The sequence below is a fragment of the Arachis duranensis genome, chromosome 9 (assembly GCF_000817695.3).
Source record: "Arachis duranensis cultivar V14167 chromosome 9, aradu.V14167.gnm2.J7QH, whole genome shotgun sequence".
In the NCBI taxonomy this organism is placed as follows: Eukaryota; Viridiplantae; Streptophyta; class Magnoliopsida; order Fabales; family Fabaceae; genus Arachis; species Arachis duranensis.
This window is the reverse complement of record NC_029780.3, coordinates 110,470,118-110,490,196: the sequence shown is the minus strand read 5'-3', so window position 1 is coordinate 110,490,196 and position 20,079 is coordinate 110,470,118. Positions and strand designations below refer to the sequence as shown.

At 36.1% G+C, this 20,079-nt stretch overlaps 2 protein-coding genes and 1 pseudogene across 2 annotated transcripts; all 3 read right to left on the bottom strand.

Annotated features, from left to right (window-relative positions):
* Positions 1 to 1,180: 1,180 nt before the first annotated feature.
* Positions 1,181 to 3,322, bottom strand: LOC107466858 (probable endo-1,3(4)-beta-glucanase ARB_01444; annotated as a pseudogene).
* Positions 3,323 to 6,736: 3,414 nt separating this feature from the next.
* LOC127741613 (uncharacterized) lies at positions 6,737 to 7,955 on the bottom strand. The gene is made up of 2 exons (XM_052254392.1): positions 7,608 to 7,955; positions 6,737 to 7,402 (listed from the first exon to the last, which is right to left on the bottom strand). Exons 1-2 carry the CDS (start codon positions 7,953 to 7,955, stop codon positions 6,737 to 6,739), a joined length of 1,014 nt encoding a protein of 337 aa, XP_052110352.1.
* Positions 7,956 to 14,610: 6,655 nt separating this feature from the next.
* Positions 14,611 to 15,410, bottom strand: LOC107466860 (uncharacterized). Its single transcript, XM_016085869.3, has 2 exons — positions 15,163 to 15,410; positions 14,611 to 15,049 (listed from the first exon to the last, which is right to left on the bottom strand). Exons 1-2 carry the CDS (start codon positions 15,408 to 15,410, stop codon positions 14,611 to 14,613), a joined length of 687 nt encoding a protein of 228 aa, XP_015941355.3.
* Positions 15,411 to 20,079: the final 4,669 nt, after the last annotated feature.

The following is a 20,079-nucleotide window of genomic DNA, read 5'->3' as shown; positions in this document are numbered from 1 at the left end:
AAATCACACCTATCATCATTTATTCTTACTAATTAACACACAAATCACACCTATCATCATTTATTCTTACTAATTAAAACACTGAAAATTAAAAGACTGATCTACTGAAAATTAAAAATTAAAACACTGATCAACAACAAAGAAATCTGAATATCATGAGATCAGAGTGAGACTTCAATAAGTTGATAATGTTGAACATCCCAGGCAGTAGCAATTACACTGAAAATTAAAACACTGATCAACAACAAAGAAATCTGAATATCATGAGATCAGAGTGAGACCTCAGTAAGTTGATATTGTTGAACATCCCAGGCAGTAGCAATTAGTTTCTTCGTCATTGGTATGATTGTTCGTTACAACAGAATTCTTGATTCCTTCCAAATTGAAAAGAATTTGACCGAGAATGACCTCTACCCGAACCCTGGCCCCGTTAACCATCGGATTCTTCTAGGGAACAACCTCATCCCACAAAATATAGCTAAGAACACAAATAGATCTACAAATATGCTTGAAAACCTTAAGGTCATCGGAGAAGCTGAAGAAGCAGAAAAGAAGAAAGATAAATTTTCAAGGAACTTTCCGATATTGAGGAAATCATTGAAGAACCGTCAGAAAACCGCCACCTGATCCAGAAGGCCTTTTTCTCCAATATTGTACAGTAGACGCTGGAATCCAGGTCGATCCTTGGGGGAAGGTCCTCCCGTATTTGCTGAGGTCCATCTCCCGCTGCCGCGACAATTTAAGTATGGTTCGTAAATTCATAGATCTTTAAGTTTCCACCAAGACAACACCAAGAAGAAGAAAGTGCTAATGTCCGATCAATGATTCTCAAATTGACCTTTGAATTAAGCCGAAGGAATGCTCAGCGAAATTTGTCTGGAGTTAGAATATGACAGAGTAGCAATTGAAGAAGGACTATTGATCAATTTCTGAAAACAGCAATAAAAATAGCGTAACTTTTGAATCGGCGTCTTTTGCGAGGATCCGAATAAGAGTCGTTGGCGCCGCAGGTAAGCTCTCAAAGGTTCTAGCTCAATACATCTTCCTGTTGTCCAAAATTAACGACGAACACGCTACTATGACCAAGGTCATGACGAAGTTGACTACATTGATAGAAAATATCAACAACAAAATCGCTCGAAAATTTATTATTGTCATGGAGTCAACCATCGATTTCATATCAAAGGAAGAGAAAAAGGAAAAGGTGGACTCCAATGAAGACTTTAAGACGATTGATCGTGTTTTCAAGCATATTTGTAGATCTATTTGTGTTCTTAGCTATATTTTGTGGGATGAGGTTGTTCCCTAGAAGAATCCGATGGTTAACGGGGCCAGGGTTCGGGTAGAGGTCATTCTCGGTCAAATTCTTTTCAATTTGGAAGGAATCAAGAATTCTGTTGTAACGAACAATCATACCAATGACGAAGAAACTAATTGCTACTGCCTGGGATGTTCAACAATATCAACTTACTGAGGTCTCACTCTGATCTCATGATATTCAGATTTCTTTGTTGTTGATCAGTGTTTTAATTTTCAGTGTAATTGCTACTGCCTGAGATGTTCAACATTATCAACTTACTGAGGTCTCACTCTGATCTCATGATATTCAGATTTCTTTGTTGTTGATCAGTGTTTTAATTTTTAATTTTCAGTAGATCAGTCTTTTAATTTTCAGTGTTTTAATTAGTAAGAATAAATGATGATAGGTGTGATTTAATACTTGGAATTCCCAAAATAATCTTCACAAATCACCACCTTTGGTGATATAATACCCTATAAAATAAATACCTTCATTAATGTGATAAAAAAAATGAAATTAGGCCTGGTAAAATATAGGGACTTGGTACAACGCTTATTAAGAAAGTAATAAAGATGGTGTTTTTAATCATTTTGATTTGCCAAGTGATGGGAAGAGGTTTATGCATTTTGTCTATCTTCCTAGTTGGCAATAAGGCAGTAATGACCAAATCAGTTGCATCATCATCAAAACTACTACCTCTGCTATTATCAAAATCCTTCAAGCTTCTAATCTTCTCCAAAGCACTTTCATTATCATAAACTCCTTGCAAGGCATACAAAAACCGCTTCCACCCACCTTCAACAACATCTCTATCCAAAGCAGGCATAGTCCATTTCACAACCACCTTCACAAAACTCTTATTAGAAAATAAGAATTCGGAAACAGGTACCAATGGCAAAAGCTGAATCCCAAGCCTAAACTCTTTCCACGCAGGAGGAGCAAACCATAATCCACGGTCTCTCTTATTAGACCATAGAACCCCAACTAACTTGTTCTCTTTACAAAGTGTTCTTCATACATATTACTATCTCCTCCTCCATTCACATGCCACCACATTTTAGCTGCATGAATTTCCATGCTGCAAGAGTTGATCCTAATGAAACAAGTTCTGTATCATTATATGCCAAGCCCAACAAAGGCAAGTGTATTCCATTTAACTCTACTTTCCCTGTTGTTAGAATATAGAACCTCCATTAACCTATTCTCCTTTGTAAACTCCTCAAACTTTTCATCATCCCTCTTTAAATGGCCCCACATTTGAGCAGCATGAATTTCCAATGCTGCAAGAGTTGAACCAATAGCAACAAGATTTGCATCATTATATGCCAAACCCATCAACGCTGCTGAATAATATGCATTCACAGCTTCACCACTAATCAATTGAAATCTTCCAACATCACTATCCTCTAGCCCTGAATCCCAAGAGTGCAACATGAACAGATCAAAACACCTTAAACGTGTATACTTAGATTTTGAATCTTTTCCTCCCAAGTTCATGAAATCTTCTATGACTGAATATGCTTCTGACCTATACTTCTTACCCCAATTCGGATCAATCTTTGCAAGAACTGCAATTCCATACACAAAGTTACCTAGTTGAACATGATGAATATTGTAAACTCCAAACCCACATTATGCTCCTGAACTATCAGCACCGCTTTTAGTAATAAGCCCTCCCCATTGCTTTTCATACAAAAATCCATTCCCTCTAAAAGTGCCATCTAACCATGGCTGAATGGTTTCTTTCAAGAATTTCTTAACAAGTGAAATCAAGTCAAGAAAACCAACTTCCTCAGCTATCATTGCAAACCTTGCTGCCCTTGCAATCGATCTGCAATAACAGGAAGATGAAGTATTAGCTATTTTTGAAGAACTAAGAGCACCAACATCTCTACAAAGAGCTTGTTTGATTTCATCATAGGAGTCTTGATTGAAACCTCTAATAGAGTGCCAAGTTACGGGAACATGTTCTGCTTCCAACATCCATGAATCCCCAACAACACCAACAACACCAGCTATCATTAATGGGATTCTTATCACAACACCATGAACAAATTCTTAAAATTTATCGGGTTGTGTTGTCTTGTTAACTAGTATTTTTATTTCTAATAACATTACGGAATATAAATTTTTTAAAACTATGGTTCACTTTGTTCTAATAGTATAAATTATGCATGACACAAAGACTTATAAAGTCAAACTACTTTTACCAAAAAAAAGTCATAGGTTGACAAAAATCTCTGACTAAAAAGACTAAGGTATCTATAGATAAAAAATCAAATAATAAGATTTTTAGTTATTATTTTTATGTGAAAAAGTCTAATTTTTTATTAATAATTAAATTGAACATTCGGTATTTAAAATTTAAAATAATTTAACGTATATACTTTTATATTTAATTAGGTGTTAATTGTTAAGTTTGTTGCACAAATAAAAATAATTAATTTTTATACTTGCTATTTAAAAATAATATTTTTTCTCTCTATGTATATTCATTATTTAAAATTGAAAATAAATGAACCCCGAACATACCCCACTGGGAAAATTGATTCAGCATTATACTGATAGTTATAAAATTAACCCAAAATTATTTTTTAAAAAAAAATAATTGAATATTGATTCTAACTTTTAATTATAACATTAGTATTCTCTTAAAATTATATGTAATAAATATTTGAAAAAAGAAAAATAAAAATATAGATTAGAATGATAAGCGGTAAAAATTTAAAATTAAATAATGTATATAATAATAACAATAATAATATTTTTTATTTAAATTATATTATTTTGTTGATTTTATTTTCTATAGAAGAAAAAGATAGAAAAAATAGAAAATGAGAGAAAAGAGAGAGAAAGATAAAGATGAAGAATGAGAGTGAGAGTTTGTTAATTTTGAAAGAAAAATTTTTATTTTAATTTGTCAAATTACTAATATGAAATATAAATTATATATAGAGTAAAAATAGTAGAGAGAACTAGAAAAATAGAGAGGTAGATGATTCGAATTACCTTGAGTTAGGAACCTATATAATTCGAATCTTGTTGATTCGAACTATGCACGTTTCGGCATTAGTAGTAATTCGAATTGAGCTGTTTCGAATTACACTAGATTTTTCTATAAAAGGAGTTCGAATCCACCCTATTCGAACCACTTCCCACTCTCAGACCCCACCAAATCCCAGAGAAAACGACCCAGTTTCGCTCCGACAAAGGCTCCAGCAGACTATTTAGTTGATGGAGGACGATCTAGGTAGACTATATCGGTTGGATGGAGTGGCTCATATTGTCGGGGTCATCAACGATGAGGTTAGTTTTTTTTCTTGTGCTTTATTTTTGTGGTCATGCACGTGATTTTTGTGGGTGGTATTGCATGTGGTTTATTGAAGTGGTTTTGTTTGTGGTTTGGTAGGTAGTTTAATTTAGCGGTTTTCATTACTGGCTTTGCATGTGGTATTGTTAGTGATTTTGTTTAACTGGTTTTGTATGTTGTATTGTTAGTGGCTTTCGATGTGGTTTACGTTAGCAGTTTACGTTAGCGGTTTGTGTTAGTGATTTTCGTTAGTGGTATTGTGTGCGGTTGATTTTAGTGGTTTTGTAGACAAATTTTGTGGATGGTTTATGTTAGCGGTTTATGTTGGTGGTCTTGCATGTGGTTTATTTAGTAGTTTTATATGCGGTTTATGTTAGCGGTATTCTTGTATGCAGTTTTATGTAAGTGGATTTGCATGCGGTTTTTGTAGTGGTTTATTATATTGCTTTTGTATGTGGTTTATTATATTGCTTTTGTATGCGGTCCATGTTTTGACAGCCCCAGCATTGCATCTCGAGCATGCGGCGGCAGCAGGGCATGCGACTCGATGAGAGATACGTTCCGAACCCGCAAATGGCCGGATTATACCATCTTGCGAGGCTAAACGATAAATGGTTCTAATTAGATGAGCCCCTTGTTAGTGCATTCGTCGAGCGGTGGTGTCCGGAGATGCACACCTTCCACATGCCGTTTGGAGAGTGCACGATCACACTTCAGGATGTGGCGTACCAGTTGGGGTTGCCAGTGGACGGGCGCTATGTTAGTGGTTGCCTTACAGATTTCCATATATACATCGAGGGTGGCCGTTCTGCCTGGGTATGGTTCCAGGAGTTGCTTGGAGTGATTCCTCCTCCGAGCCAAGTTCAGAAGTTCGTTGTAAACTGCAATTGATTCAAGGAGACTTTTGGGGAGTGCCCCGCGGGAGCCGATGAGGAGACTGTGCGGCACTTTGCTCGTGCATATATCATGATGTTGTTGGGTACTCAGTTGTTTGCCGACAAGTTCGGCAACCGCATTCACATCAGATGGCTTCCGTACGTAGCCAGGCTTTAGGAGATGGGTACCTACAACTAGGGGTCTGCAGCATTAGCATGGTTGTACTGGTGCATGTGCCGAGTGGCGAACAGACATGTCGTGAAGTTAGCGGGCTCACTTCAGTTACTGCAGTCTTGGATCTTCTGGTGCTTTCCTAGGTTTAGGCCTGCTGGGTATGATACGTGCAGCTGGTCGTTGGCCTCGAGGTACCCTACTAATACCTTTCTATTTCAATTTAAAATAGTTGATTCCATGTTTGCTTCTTATGTTATACAAATCTGTCACACTTTTAATTAGCGATAACACCAATGTGAGATGCAGGTGGTCAAGTTATAACCCTTCCGGTGGCGAGAAGGGACCTAGAGTGTAGAACTGGAGACTGAGGATAGACACAGCCCAGGGATGTGAGTATACTAACCGGAAATCTTTATTTAATTAATTAAACTTTATGACTTTGGATCAAGAATTGGCCTAACAATGTTGGAATCTTTCTGCAGTTTATCTGGATGCCCTATAGCATATGCAGCGTTCACAAGAAGCCTCCTTGCGTCTTTGTCCTTGAAGCTGAGGGCAAAATTTGCTGCTACATGTCGAATGCAGAATGCCCGGTATGCAGCTGGAGGTAGCCATCCCCCGTCAGGAGCCTCAAGGGCAGTCTTGATGCTGTTATGCCTGTCCAATATAACCAGCAGACCCGGCTGCAGTGTCACGTGCTGACGCAGGTGGGAGAGAAAGAAGGACCAGGACTCAGCATTCTCACTCTCGACTAGTGCGAATGCAACAGTGAGTATGTTGGAGTTCCAGTCTTGTACAATCGCGACAAGCAACGTTCCCCCATACTTGCCATATAGATGGGTGCCGTCAATACTCACCAACGGCTTACAATGACGGAATGCCTCGATACATGGCAGGAATGTCCAGAATAGTCTGTGAAAATAAGCTTGAGACTCGTCCAACTGTCCCCCAACTCGAACAGGGCTCTTCTTAAGGACTGCAACAGTACCAGGCATGGTCAACTGGACTCCTAACACTTACCTAGGGAGCTCGTTGTACGACTCATCCCAGTCACCATAGATGACATCTACAGCCTTCTACTTCGCCAACCAAACCCTCCTGTACGTCGGCCTAAACCCAAAGTGTGCGGCCGTGGCATTTAGGAGCACCTTGATGCTGACGGATGCATCAGCCCTAACCATTAGCATAATGAATACCGATATCACATGATAATCCAAACTCATGTGGTCGCTGGAGATGGAGGTGGCTAGACACGTATGCGGTCCATTGTACCGTTTGACCTCCCAAATGCCCTTGCGCTGCCGGAGACTCAACCGAATCAACCATGTGCACCCATTCCCAAACTCAGAACACTTGCCCAAATACCGGCGATAGTCATACTCCACTACCTTGTACTGTACCCGTCGATGGATACTGTAAGTCTTCACACTTAACAGAGCCTCATCTTTATCCTGAAATTGTTGACCAACCTGGAACTCTGTCAGACCAGCAGACCCTTCCGCATCTCTAGCGCCAAATTCGGCCAGCTGCCCAGGAACCCCCTCCTGCCTCATGGCATCCAGGTCCAACGACGAAAAATGTGGAGAGTACTGCTGTGTGGCAGAGCTAGAACCACCTCCCGCCCCTGCAGGCTCACTCGCTCCAATATCATCGCCACTGTCATCAGCAATCATATCCGGCTCGACATCATCGTCCTCTAGATCATCCAACAATCCATCTCCAACCCCAGCCGGTGCAGCACACTGTTCAGAGGTTGGCAGAAATTCTCTGTTCAAACCTCATCGCCAACACTGCCGTTGAGATCAACAGCGAACGAAGGGGAGGCGACATGCTGGACGGGTGGCTCGTACATAGGGACGGAGGAATAAGCAACGGCAGGTCTAGAGCTAGAACCAGCTACTGTGGCTAAAGTGGCAGTATTCCAGTTCGAACCCCCGAGCAGGATACCACATCAACCAGCTTTGCCAATAACTCTGGTGTCCTTACTTCGGGAAACTGCCGGCGACAATAAAACTTGACCTGCAAGTCCTCATCACTCTCAATCGTGAAACAATCATACTTCACAGTTTCTTGGAGCACAGTGATTGGAATGCGATAGAAAAATTTCTTAACCTGTTTCACACCTTCCAGACCAAGTTTCAGCAGTACAGAGCTAACAAGGTCATCATAGCTCGTCGTAGGCCTCACAATAATACAGAGAGGATCCTTATCAGTGAACTTCACACCGGAACGAGTTTTTCTCTTAATCGATCCTTTGTGGTGAACCAACACTACAAAACTCTCCTCACAAGCCATCTTACCCCTCTAATAAGAGCAACTCACGTTCACACTATATATATACAGGTCTGGTCCTCACTAATTCGAGCTAGCCTAATTCAAATTGTACAATGTGTATTTCGAATCAACGTCATTCGAATTACATTGGAGTAATTCGAACCAGCTCAGTTCGAATTATGTTGAATTCACGTGTCATAGTAATTCGAATTGCTTCAATTCGAATTATGCTGAGTTCACGTTTGATAATAATTCGAATTGCCTCAATTCGAATTATGTATAAATCAGCGTTGCATGTAATTCGAAGCAGCGTAATTCGAATTACATTCAACTGAAGTTTGAAATGGTTTGATTCGAACTACATATATTTGTGCATTGGTTGATTGGTGAATCAGATTTTGTTTTGGCTAATTCATGTAATATGAATCAACCAATGACTTATTTTAGTTTTTTACCCTAATATATGATACATAATATAGGTATTTCAATTTCAATTTTAATATTTCAATTTTAATTTTAATCCTATTAAAAAATGTCATGTTGCATATTTTGGTTGTCAAATTAGTATTAATAACTGATATTGATAATGATATATAAAATAGATAGAGTGGTTGAAGGAATGAGAGAAATAGAAAAAAAAAAGAGGGAGGATGGGAGAACTTTTTAATTCTGGAGGAAAATATTTGATTTCAATTGCAATGAGGAGTGACATGTGGCACATTTTGGTTATAAAATAATAAGGATGACGGAAAAATTCTTTAATTTTGGAGGAAAAAAGTTCATTTCAATTATAATGAGAGAGCGACATGTGACACATTTTGGTTGTAAAAATTAGTAAGAATGAGGAAAAAATTCTTTAATTTTGAAAAAATAGATTTAATTTCAATTACAATGGCTGAGAGACATCTGGCACATTTTGGTTGTAAATTTAGTAAGGATGAGAGGAGAATTCCTTAATTTTAGAGGGAAAGATTTGATTCCAATTGTAATGAGAAAATGACATGTGACATATTATGATTATTTGCTTGAGGTCATCATTTGGCTAAATCCACACCGAATGAGAATAAACACTCTTAGCCCCTATCTTAGCCAGATAACCTACAACAACATTAGCTTCTCTTCTAACCCAAGTGAATGACACCTCTCAGTTTTTACTTAATAACTACATAATATTCTCTATAATATCCATATTTTCTCCTACAACATAGTTGATAATATTGTTCAGCAAAAATTACATCTTTATAAAATCAGTTTCACAAATAAGGGAATAACAACTAACTTCTCACGCAATCATAAGACCATTCCACACTGCCAATAACTCATTCTTAAAAACTGAATCAAAAGGCAAGCGTCCCGAGCTACTCAGCACCCAAGTGCCATAATGATCACAGATAACACACCCAAAGTCCGCTACAAGAGAGTTCGAGAGAACACTAGCATCACAGTTGACCTTAAGAACATTCTGGGGGGTGGCTGCCACAAAAAATTCTGGACTGCATAATCCCAAAAATTTCTATCCTTCTTCACCCTTTTCAACTCATTCACCAAGGCTCTCGCAAGGCAAGAGATTTTTCTCCTAGGCCAAGGTTCATTCGGGTTAAGTAAATCATTACATCTATTCTGCCAAATCCACCAAATTTTAGCAGCCACTATTTTCTCTTTACCATTAATAACGCTAGTAATTCAGGATAAGAAGTCAGCAGCATTAGCATGTTCAACAATAGAAGGATTTAAAGAATTTTATACATGACGAGCAGTGAAAAAATTCCGAAGGCAATATAACACAGATTCAGACGCATGACCACATTTATTACAAAGGTCACTTATCAATATGATACATAATATAGATATATTTCAATTTCAATTTAACTTTAATGCAATTAAAGAATGTCATGCTGCACATTTTAATTGTTAAATTAGTAATTAGTCATTGATTGATATTGATAATGATTTATAAAATAGAGTTGTTGAAGGAATGAGAGAAATAGAGGAAGAAAGAGAGAGGAGGGGAGAACTCTTTGATTTTGGAGGAAAATATTTGATTTTAATTGCAATGAGTGAGTGACATGTGGCACATTTTGGTTGTAAAATTAGTAAAGAGGATAGAAGAATTCTTTTATTTTGGAGAAAAAGATTTAATTTCAATTACAATGAGAGAGTGAGATAGTGATATGTGGCACATTTTGGTTGTAAAATTAGTAAGAAGAAAAGGAGAATTTCTTAATTTTGAAGAGAAAAATTTAATTCTAATTGTAATGAAAGAGTAACATAACTTAAATTTAAATTCAAAATTTTAGTTCATATATCAACGAATGAGATAATAGATCTTTTTAAATTTTTTTAATTATCATTATAAAATATGACTTTTCACTATCTACTTTTTAAATAGAACTAAGAAAAATTATATGAAAAAAATATTTTGAATAATTATCCAGAAAAATGACTTGATTAAACCCAATGAAATTCAATATGTCCTAAATGTCCCAAATAAAAAAATGCAATATCAAAGTCTCAAACCACATTTCTATATAAATCGAATTCACTTAATTCGATTTAGTGAAACACGTTGTAAATCGAATCTATTAGACTCGAATTAATTGAAAAAGGAACTTGAATGAAAATCGAATCAGATCAATTCGAATTACGTTCATGGTAAAAATATGAATAAATCGAATTTAGTGAATTCGATTTTTAAATACACGTAAAATAAATTAACACGATTCGATTTAGCCAACGGATTTCAAGCCAAATATAAATTGAAACCACTTGATTCGATTTGATGGTTTTGTAAATCGAAGTTACTTGTTTCAATTTACATGCACTTGTCGTTGAGCATAATTCGAATCTAGAAACCTCAAACCCCACCCCAACCCTACCACCTAGATCCATATTTCTCTGAAAGCAACCCGAGAACAACTGAATCTGTATGCATGTAGGATGATCCGAATCGTCTGTATCGACTAGATGGAGTCGCGCATATTGCTGGTGCCGTCCACCTCGAGGTTAATGTTTTTTAATATTTATATTTTTTTTAAATAAATTAGTGATTAATTAGAACTGTTAGTGTGGGATTTTTAAAATAAATTCAAAAACAGATATTTGAATTTAGTTCATGTCAGAATTAGTGAGTCATTAACTATAGAATAGGGTTAGCTGTAGAGTCATGAACATGGTTAGGTACGGATTTTTATGTGTGTTAATAAAAAGAACATGTTTTTATCTCATATTAGTATTTTTTTTATGTTAATACGAAGAATTGGATCATGAGTAATGTAATGGTTAGCGTTTTTATCTATAAAAGTTTGCTAGGGATTTATTGTAAAAATGTTTGTAAGGTGATGGCATGCGATGTCTGTCGTAACTAGAAATTTTGATGCATCGAGCAGTTTTTTGTGACGAATGTGTGAAGTCATCTTCTATTCTTATGTAGCCCTATCGATGCATCAACAGCATGAGACGGCAGTACGGTATGATTTTGGATGATATGATTGTTCTTTACTTGCAGATGGCTGGTCTTTACCATCTTGCAAGATTCAACGAGAGTTGGTTTCGGTTGGATGAGCCGTTGGTCAGCGCCTTCATAGAGAGATGGCGCCCTGAGACGCATACATTTCACATGCCATTTGGAGAGTGCACGATAACCCTACAGGATGTAGCGTACCACCTTGGTCTCCCGATCGACAGTCAGTATGTTAGCAGATGCCTGACAGACTTTCCACAATATATAGCGGGTGGCCGACCACCATTGGTGTGGTTTAAGGATCTGCTCGGGGTATTGCCTCCTGCGAACTGCATCGACAAGTTCACAGTGAAGTACACATGGTTTGAGGAGACGTTTAGTGAGCTTCCACATGGGGCAGATGAGGAGACGGTTAGGAGGTATGCCCGTGCGTAAATCATGATGCTCCTATCGACGCAGCTGTTTGGGGACAAGTCAGGTACCCGCCTCCACATCCGATGGCTGTCGTACGTCGCCAGGTTGGAGGACATGGGTCAGTACAGTTGGGATTCTACTGCGTTGTCATGGCTATACAGGTGCATGTGCTGTGTGGTGAACAAAAATGTCGTGAAGTTGGTTGGTCCACTGCAGCTCCTCCAGTCGTAGATCTTTTGGAGGTTCCCTGGATTCCGGCCGAATGGATTTGATGTTTTTCATTGGTCGTTGGCGTCGAGGTAGTCTCCCTTTAGCTATGCGAACTATTTTCCGTTTTTTAGCAGTTAAAATTATTGTTAACTAAATGTTGTGGTTATCAAATGGGAAGGTTATCAGCCGAGCTTGAGCGACAAGGGGCCTCGTGTCACAAATTGGAAATTGAGGATTGATTTACTCCAGCCGAGGGATGTGAGTATTTCCATGTTCATGTTATATTTGCATCTTTATTAGTTTATGTTGACTAACAATATGAACTTCTATGCGCAGTTTCTGTGGATGCCATACAGCCTGATGGAGGTCGTGCAGGTGGTACACCCCGAGATATTGGAGCCACGCCATATGACTCTGTGGAGGACTGCAACAACGTTGATATATTTTGCTGTCATTAAGTGGCATCTGGTAGATCGGGTGCTCCCTCAGTTTGGTGGGGTTTAGGGTAGGCCACGTGCTGCCCTGAACATAGATTCTCTAATGTCAAAGGATGGGAGGGGTGGAGATCCTTGGTTTCCGTTGACACTACAGAGTTGGCACATTCATTGGGTTAACAGGGTGCAACACGTGCTACAGTTTGACATCGTACCTGATCCAGGACCTTCTCATGAGTACTTTGATTGGTGGTATTAGCACGGTAGGAGATTTTTATCGCCTTAGCTCATCCTATGTGACCTTAGGGCAGCTACGATACCAGCTTAGGCGATTGATCGAGGTCCCGGACAAGTCCCAAACATGGACCAGCTGCCTGATGTTTCGGACAACCGTAGGGTTGCTAGGAGGCACCGTGTTAGGACACGATCTTGCCAACGTAAGTAAATTTGGATGGAGGAGGCCATTGATATGATGGAGGGGAGGGGTCGTGGCTTGCGGGGAGTCAGAGGTCGTGGCCTAGACCGTGCCCGATGTGGAGGTGGAAGAAGGGATGATGATGGCGGTGGTGGGACGAGGGTCTAGGGGGAGGTGGTGACGGGGATGACGGGAGTAGGGGATTCAGATGGTGCTGATATGCTTGGTTGCGGATTTGGAGGCTATTTCGCTGGGGTTCCTGCGTGTGATGATAGTCTGCAGGAGCATCAGTCGTATATTAGCCCAGGACAAATGTTGTCGAACTTGCTCGGTAGTGAGGGCCTCGATGCAGAGTTTGGAGGGTCACACTTTCTAGACGAGATCAGCATAATCATGCAGGAGGATAAGCTAGCCAGGAGCAGGTCTCCGCTTCTTGGATCCCAGGCTCGGGTAGATGTAGACCTGAACGAGCCTCCTTCTGGACCTTTGGACGACTCGTTACTGTTGGGTGGGACACCCTTCCTCTGCTTTCGCATGTCCCATATCATCCAGCCCGGTCCGTCTACATCGCATGCTATCACGTCGAATGCAGAACCCCAGGGAGGGGATGGTGACGATGAAATGGGTGGTGATGAGGTCCCCCTGGCACAGAGAGGCAGGCGGGTCAGACGACCTCGGTGCTGCTTTATCGGATCACATCTCCCATATGTGACCTTTACCAATGCACACACCAGAAGGTTCTTAATACCCTTTAGGATCGAGTTTACACGCTTAGATATATTCGTAGTCATGTGACCAAATCTGCGGCTTTCATCTCGATGCTGAGTCCAATGTGCATACTCAATTCGATTAGCCCAGTCGCACATCGCAGGATCAAACGTACGCAAGATGTCAAACCAGTATTGAAACTCGACCTCCGTCTTTGCATATGCAGCATTCACTAATAGCCTCCTTGCTTCCTTCTCCTTGAAAGTCAGGGCAAAATTAGCTGCCACGTGACGGATACAAAATGCCCTATATGCAATAAGCGGAAGCCATCCCCCATCAGGAGCCTCCAATGCAGCTTTTATCCCGTTGTGCCTATCTAATATGATAAGTATACCCGGTTGAGGCGTCACATGAGCCCGAAGATGAGATAGAAAGAATGACCACGACTTTGTATTTTTACCTTCCACAAGTGCAAAAGCAATAGGAACGATGTTGGAGTTTTCATCTTGTGCAATCACGATAAGCAGTGTACCACCGTATTTATCGTACAGGTGTGTACCGTCCATACTGACCAACGACTTGCAATATCGAAATGCCTCAACACAGGGAGGGAATGTCCAAAACAAGCGATGGAAATAAGCTATAGATTCATCCAGTTGCCACCAACTCGAATAGGACTCGTCCTCAACACAGCTACACTACCCGGAATAGTGATCTGTAAGCCCAATACCCATCGTGGCAACTCATATACGAATCTTCCCAATCTCCGTAAATTTGTGACACGGCCTTCTGTTTGGCTATCCAAAGCCTCCTGTACATCGGTCTGAAGCCGAAGTGTGCTTCCATGGCATTTTGCAGTACCTTAATCGATGTGGCAGCATCAGCTCTGATCATGGGCATAATGAAGGCCGATATGACATAATAATCAAGCTTTCTGTGGTCACTAGAGATCGATGTGACTAGACAAGTATGAAGACCATTGTACCGTTTTACCTCCCAAATCTCTTTGCGCTGGCGGAGGCTGACCCGGATGAGCTATACGCTTCCGCTCCCGAACTCCTTGCGCTTGCCATAGTACTTGCGGTTATCCGACTCCAATACCTTGTACTCAACCCCATGGCGAATGCTATAGGTCTTCACGCTAAGCACGACTTCCTCTTTATCCTGAAATTCAGCTACTGCATTTTGCGTGTCTCTTGCCCCGAAGCCAACAGGTACAGAGGGATCCTCCTGAGGTGCCATGGCATCCAAGTGCAGAGCAGAGAAGTACAGGGGGTACTGATTAGTACTTGAACTAGATGCTCCCCTACCCACAGGTGGAGTCGTCCGTGGTGTCTCCTCGTCGCTATCATCAGCAATCGTTGCGGGCTCCACATCATCATCATCATGCAATGCATCCTCAACCCCATCGGGTGCTCTAACCTCTCCAAAAACCGGAACAAACGGAGGAAACTGGGCGCCGCGAAAGCACCCTCTCCCAACGGTCCAGTCTCACCAACTAATGCATCACAACTGCAATTTAGATTAATGGCAAAGGATGGTCAAGCCACTAAATTTGGCTCGGGTGTAATCACCGGCTCTGCTGACGAGGATCCAACAGGCATGGCACTAGAGCTGGCTAGATGTCCTGTGGAGTGCAGATTCCAATTTGAATCTCCAGAACTAGATGCCACATTCACAAACTTCGCCAACAACTCTGGAGTCCTCATCTCAGGAAACTGACGGCGACAATGAAACAACACATGCATATCTACGTCACTGCTAATTACGAATGAATCATACTTTACATCATCGCGTAATACGGAAATTGGAATTCTATAGAATAACTTCTCCATTCGTTTCACGCTATGCAGTCCTAGTCTTTGGAGTATAATATTCTTAAACTCAGCAAAATTGGTCGAACGTTTGAGAAAAACACTCAGCGGATCGTTGTCAGTGAACTTAATTCCTGATCGCGTTTTCTTCTTAATTGACCCTCTATAGTGTAAAAGAATTACAAAACTCTCATCACTAGCCATTGTGAATCTTACTCTTCTGCAAAATTTCGTGTATGAGCTCATTTTTATATACCTCATTGCTCTGTAAATTGAAACATTTAGTGTGGATTTACCCTAACGTTGGTGCATGTCTAAATCAAATTTAATCGATTCGATTTACGTTCATTTATAAATCAAATCTATTGCATTCGATTTAAATTCATCTGTAAATCGAGCTCATTTGTTTCGTTTTAGTAGAAGAACATCAAATCGAATTGATTTGATTCAATTTTAGTTGAACTACATTTTAAGTCACACTATGGTATAGATTTATTTATACAGATATTTATTTTTTATTCACAAGTAAAATAACATATACGTAATCTGAGTGTTACAAATATGCAAGATGACTTAAGAAAGAGAAAGTAAAATTATAGTTAGAAGAGTTAATACACTTTAAAAGTTGAATTCCGGAAATATTCTTTTTATAAAAAAAAAGAAAAAATGAGAAATAATATAAAACTCATTCTTAAAGATGGGTATGGATATATAGCAGAGGAAGAGTGAGACACTTTTTTCCGATATTAAATAGACTTTGTTCTTCATATGTTTTTTAACTCTTTTAATATTAAAATTCTTTTTTTTATTGTATTTAAAAAATAAGATTCATTATTACAATATTATTTATTGTATTTTTAGAATAAAATAATTGCACACATAAATTTAATATATCTTTTTAAAAAAATAATTAAAGCATTGTTAAATTGGTTTGAATAACTTAAAAATATAATTGACAAAAATAACATTAATTTAATATTAACTGAATTTGTTTATTTTAACTAATGGATGAACATGCAATAATGATAATACTCCAAATTAATTGTTAATAATTTTGTTTCAAATAAATTAGTACTTAAAAGATAAATATTAACATAATAGTTAATTAGATAAATCAGTTTTAAAATAATATAAGAGGACAAATTAATTTCTCTTATCCTCAAATTTTTAAATTATTATAATTTAAAAATTTTAATTTATCAAATTTTTTAAATCAAAATAAATTGATCCAATCCAAATAGCAATTACTAGAATCAAAATGGATAAAAAAATTCAATTAATATAACATGAATTTTTATCATTTGAATTAAAAAATCTAATAAAATTAAATTCAAATGATAAGAATTTATGTTATATTAATTGATTTTTTTTATCCATTGTGATTCTAGTAATTGTTATTTGGATTGAATTAATTTATTTTGGTTTGAAAAATTTGATAAATTATAAATTACAATAATTTTAAAATTTAAAATTTAGATAAGATGTAATTTAAATTGCAAACATTTTAAAATTTAAAACCTGGATGAAAAAAATTAAGAATTAATCTCCATATACAAGCCTTTTTGCTATATAAGTCTTACAAGTTTATATACTCTCTTATCCCTAAAATGCGCATCTTCTGGCACGTCTATTTTATTAACATGTGTGAAATTTAGGATAGTTAAATTTTATATTTATTTGAAATTTTTTTTTGTTTCTACGAATAGGTCGGGTAGGATAGGATTTAGAACTTTAGGGTGTAGGTAGGGTTAGGGTTGAGATATTCTCAACCCGCGGGTAGCGTAGGATAGAGTTCTAAAAAAGTTTTCATTTCGCGGGTAGGATTAGGATAGAGTCTAACCTTACCCTATCCTACCCATTGCCAACCCTAGTCTACGTGTTTTCTTAACAGATTTTTCAATCAATCAATGCGCAAATACATAACTTTCTTTTTCGAGTTTCTTCTGCATTTTCTTGCCTTTTCTCTTCGATCTTTTTCGTACGTTTTTCTCTGCGTTCTCCTTTGCCATTTACGTGCGTTAATATTTATTTTTTAAGTACTAATTTATTTGAAACAAAATTATTAAAAATGAATTTGAAATATTATTATTACTCCATGTTCATCCGTTAATTAAAATAAGACAAATTCAGTTAATATTAAACTAATGTTATTTTTGTCAATTATTTTTTTAAGTTATTCAAACTAATTTAATAATGCTTTAATTATTTTTTAAAAAAATATATTAAATTTATGTGTGCAATTACTTTATTCTAAAAATACAATAAATAATATTCTAATAATAAATTTTATTCTTGAAATATAATAAAAAAATTTAACATTAAAAGGGTTAAGAAAAGACAAAGTATATTTAATATCTAGAGAGAGTGTCTCACTCTTTTTCTTCTATATACACATACTCATCCTCAAAAATAAATTTTGTTATTTCATATTTTTTTTTCCTTTTTCTTGACAAAAATAATATTCCGTAATTAAACTATTAAAGTGTATGTATTAACTATAATTCTACTTTCTCTTTCTTACGTTATCTTTCAAATTTGTAAACACTCAGACTAGTACATATTGTTTTGCTTATGAATAAAAAAAAAATATATGTACAAATAAATCTGTACCTTATAATTCTCTCTATGTTTTTCACCTAAATTAAATTAATTAAATTCTATTTACTACTAAACCAAATTCACTCGATTCGATTTATATAGAAATGTGATTTAAAATTTTGACGTTACATTTTTTAATTTAAGATATTCAGGACATATTAAAATTCATTAGGTTTAATAAAGTCATTTGTCATACTTGATAAAATAATTAAAAAGATTCATAATGCACAATTACTAATAAATTAAAGTGAGTTCAACTTTTATAGGACTAATTTAAGCTTAATACGATGCTAGATTCGTTTCATTTTTATTAGTTTTTGTAATTTTGATTCACGGTTATATTGATTATTATCAGAAATACAGTAATTATTGTCGTATTTATTATAAGATGATTCCAACCAGGTGAATTCTATGGTATAGAAAGAAAATTGTTTTTATATGTATAGAAAAATAGGTGTCAATGTATTAGTAGTTTATATTGATGATTTTTAGATGGGAAAGAATTAATTAGAGTACATAATTGTTGATATATTGGACCCACAAAAAAAAGAGAGTGTGTGACATTATATCTGTGTCATAGAGACAATTTATTAGGTTTTTTTATTTTAATAAATTAAATAAATATTTTATTTATTAAAATAAATAATTTAAAAAATTATTACTAAACTCTTAAAAATAGACATTTCAATTAATATGGAAGGTGGACGATCTTAACCGTACTACTTCCATCCACCAGCGTTTTTTATTAGAATTTACACTAAATCAATTCAAATAATAATAAGGCGGAATTCGAATCCCTAACACTTGCTTAAGCAAACTAGTGAGCTAACCACTAGACCAAGTTCATTAATTAGTTAGTTAAAACCGCCTATTTCTTCTATTATTTTGAAACTGCTCATCTTTTCTATTATTTGTCTAAAACATTTTATATCGTTCTAATTTAGCCTTTTGTTCAAAGTTAAATATTTTCTTCTAAAAAAATGGGATACCTTTAATAATAGTAAATTATCAATTCAATTTATAAATTAAAACATGTAAAATATTAAAAATATAAAAATAATTAGTAATATATTTAGGACATATAATTATAAAAACAAATTAAATTTGTTAACCACAGTAAATGAATAGTAATTACCTATTACTTAAATTATACATTTTTTCGTTTTTAATAGTAATTTTATTACTTAAATTATACATTCTTTCGTTTTTAATAGTAATAATTTTAAGAGTGAAAGGAAGTTAGTCTCCAAATTTTTTTCTTTTTTAAATTCTATGAAAATTATTTTGGTTAATATTAAAAAAATATTATTTTTTTCAAAATTTTTTTCATCTAATGGACTTAATTCTAATTTGATTAGTGCTAAACATATTTATTAACAATAAATCAAATAATATATGGGAATTTTTTATTTTAATAAATTAAATAAATATTTTATTTTCTGAAATAAATAATTTTAAAAATTATTAGGAAAATACATCAGCATCTCTTATCTTGTTTATACTGTAAACGAGATAATTTTATCCGTATAGAGATATGTGTATTTTTTTAATTTTCATATATCTCCTTACTGTAAACGAGATATGTGTATTTGTAAATATAAAAATGTAATTTTTGAAAATAATAAAAAATATTAATAATTTAAATTAAATTAAACTCTTAAAAATATAATATTTCAAATAATAAGAAGATAAACAGTTTCAAATAATAGAAAATATGAGCATTTTTAAAATAATAGAAGAAATAGGCGGTTTTAACTAACTAATTAATGAACTTGGTCTAGTGGTTAGCTCACTAGTTTGCTTAAGCAAGTGTTGGAGATTCGAATCCCGCCTTGTTATTATTTGAATTGATTTAGTGTAAATTCTAATAAAAAACGCCGGTAGATGGAAGTAGTACGGTTAAGATCATCCACCTTCCATATTAATTGAAATGTTCTATCTTTAAGAGTTTGGTTTAATTTAAATTATTAATATTTTTATTATTTTTATAAAATATATTTTTATATTTATAGAGCAATGCTAGGGGACCAGCAATTTTTGTGATTGTTAGCCATCAACTAGCCATCAATGATGATTTGATGGTGTGAGATTG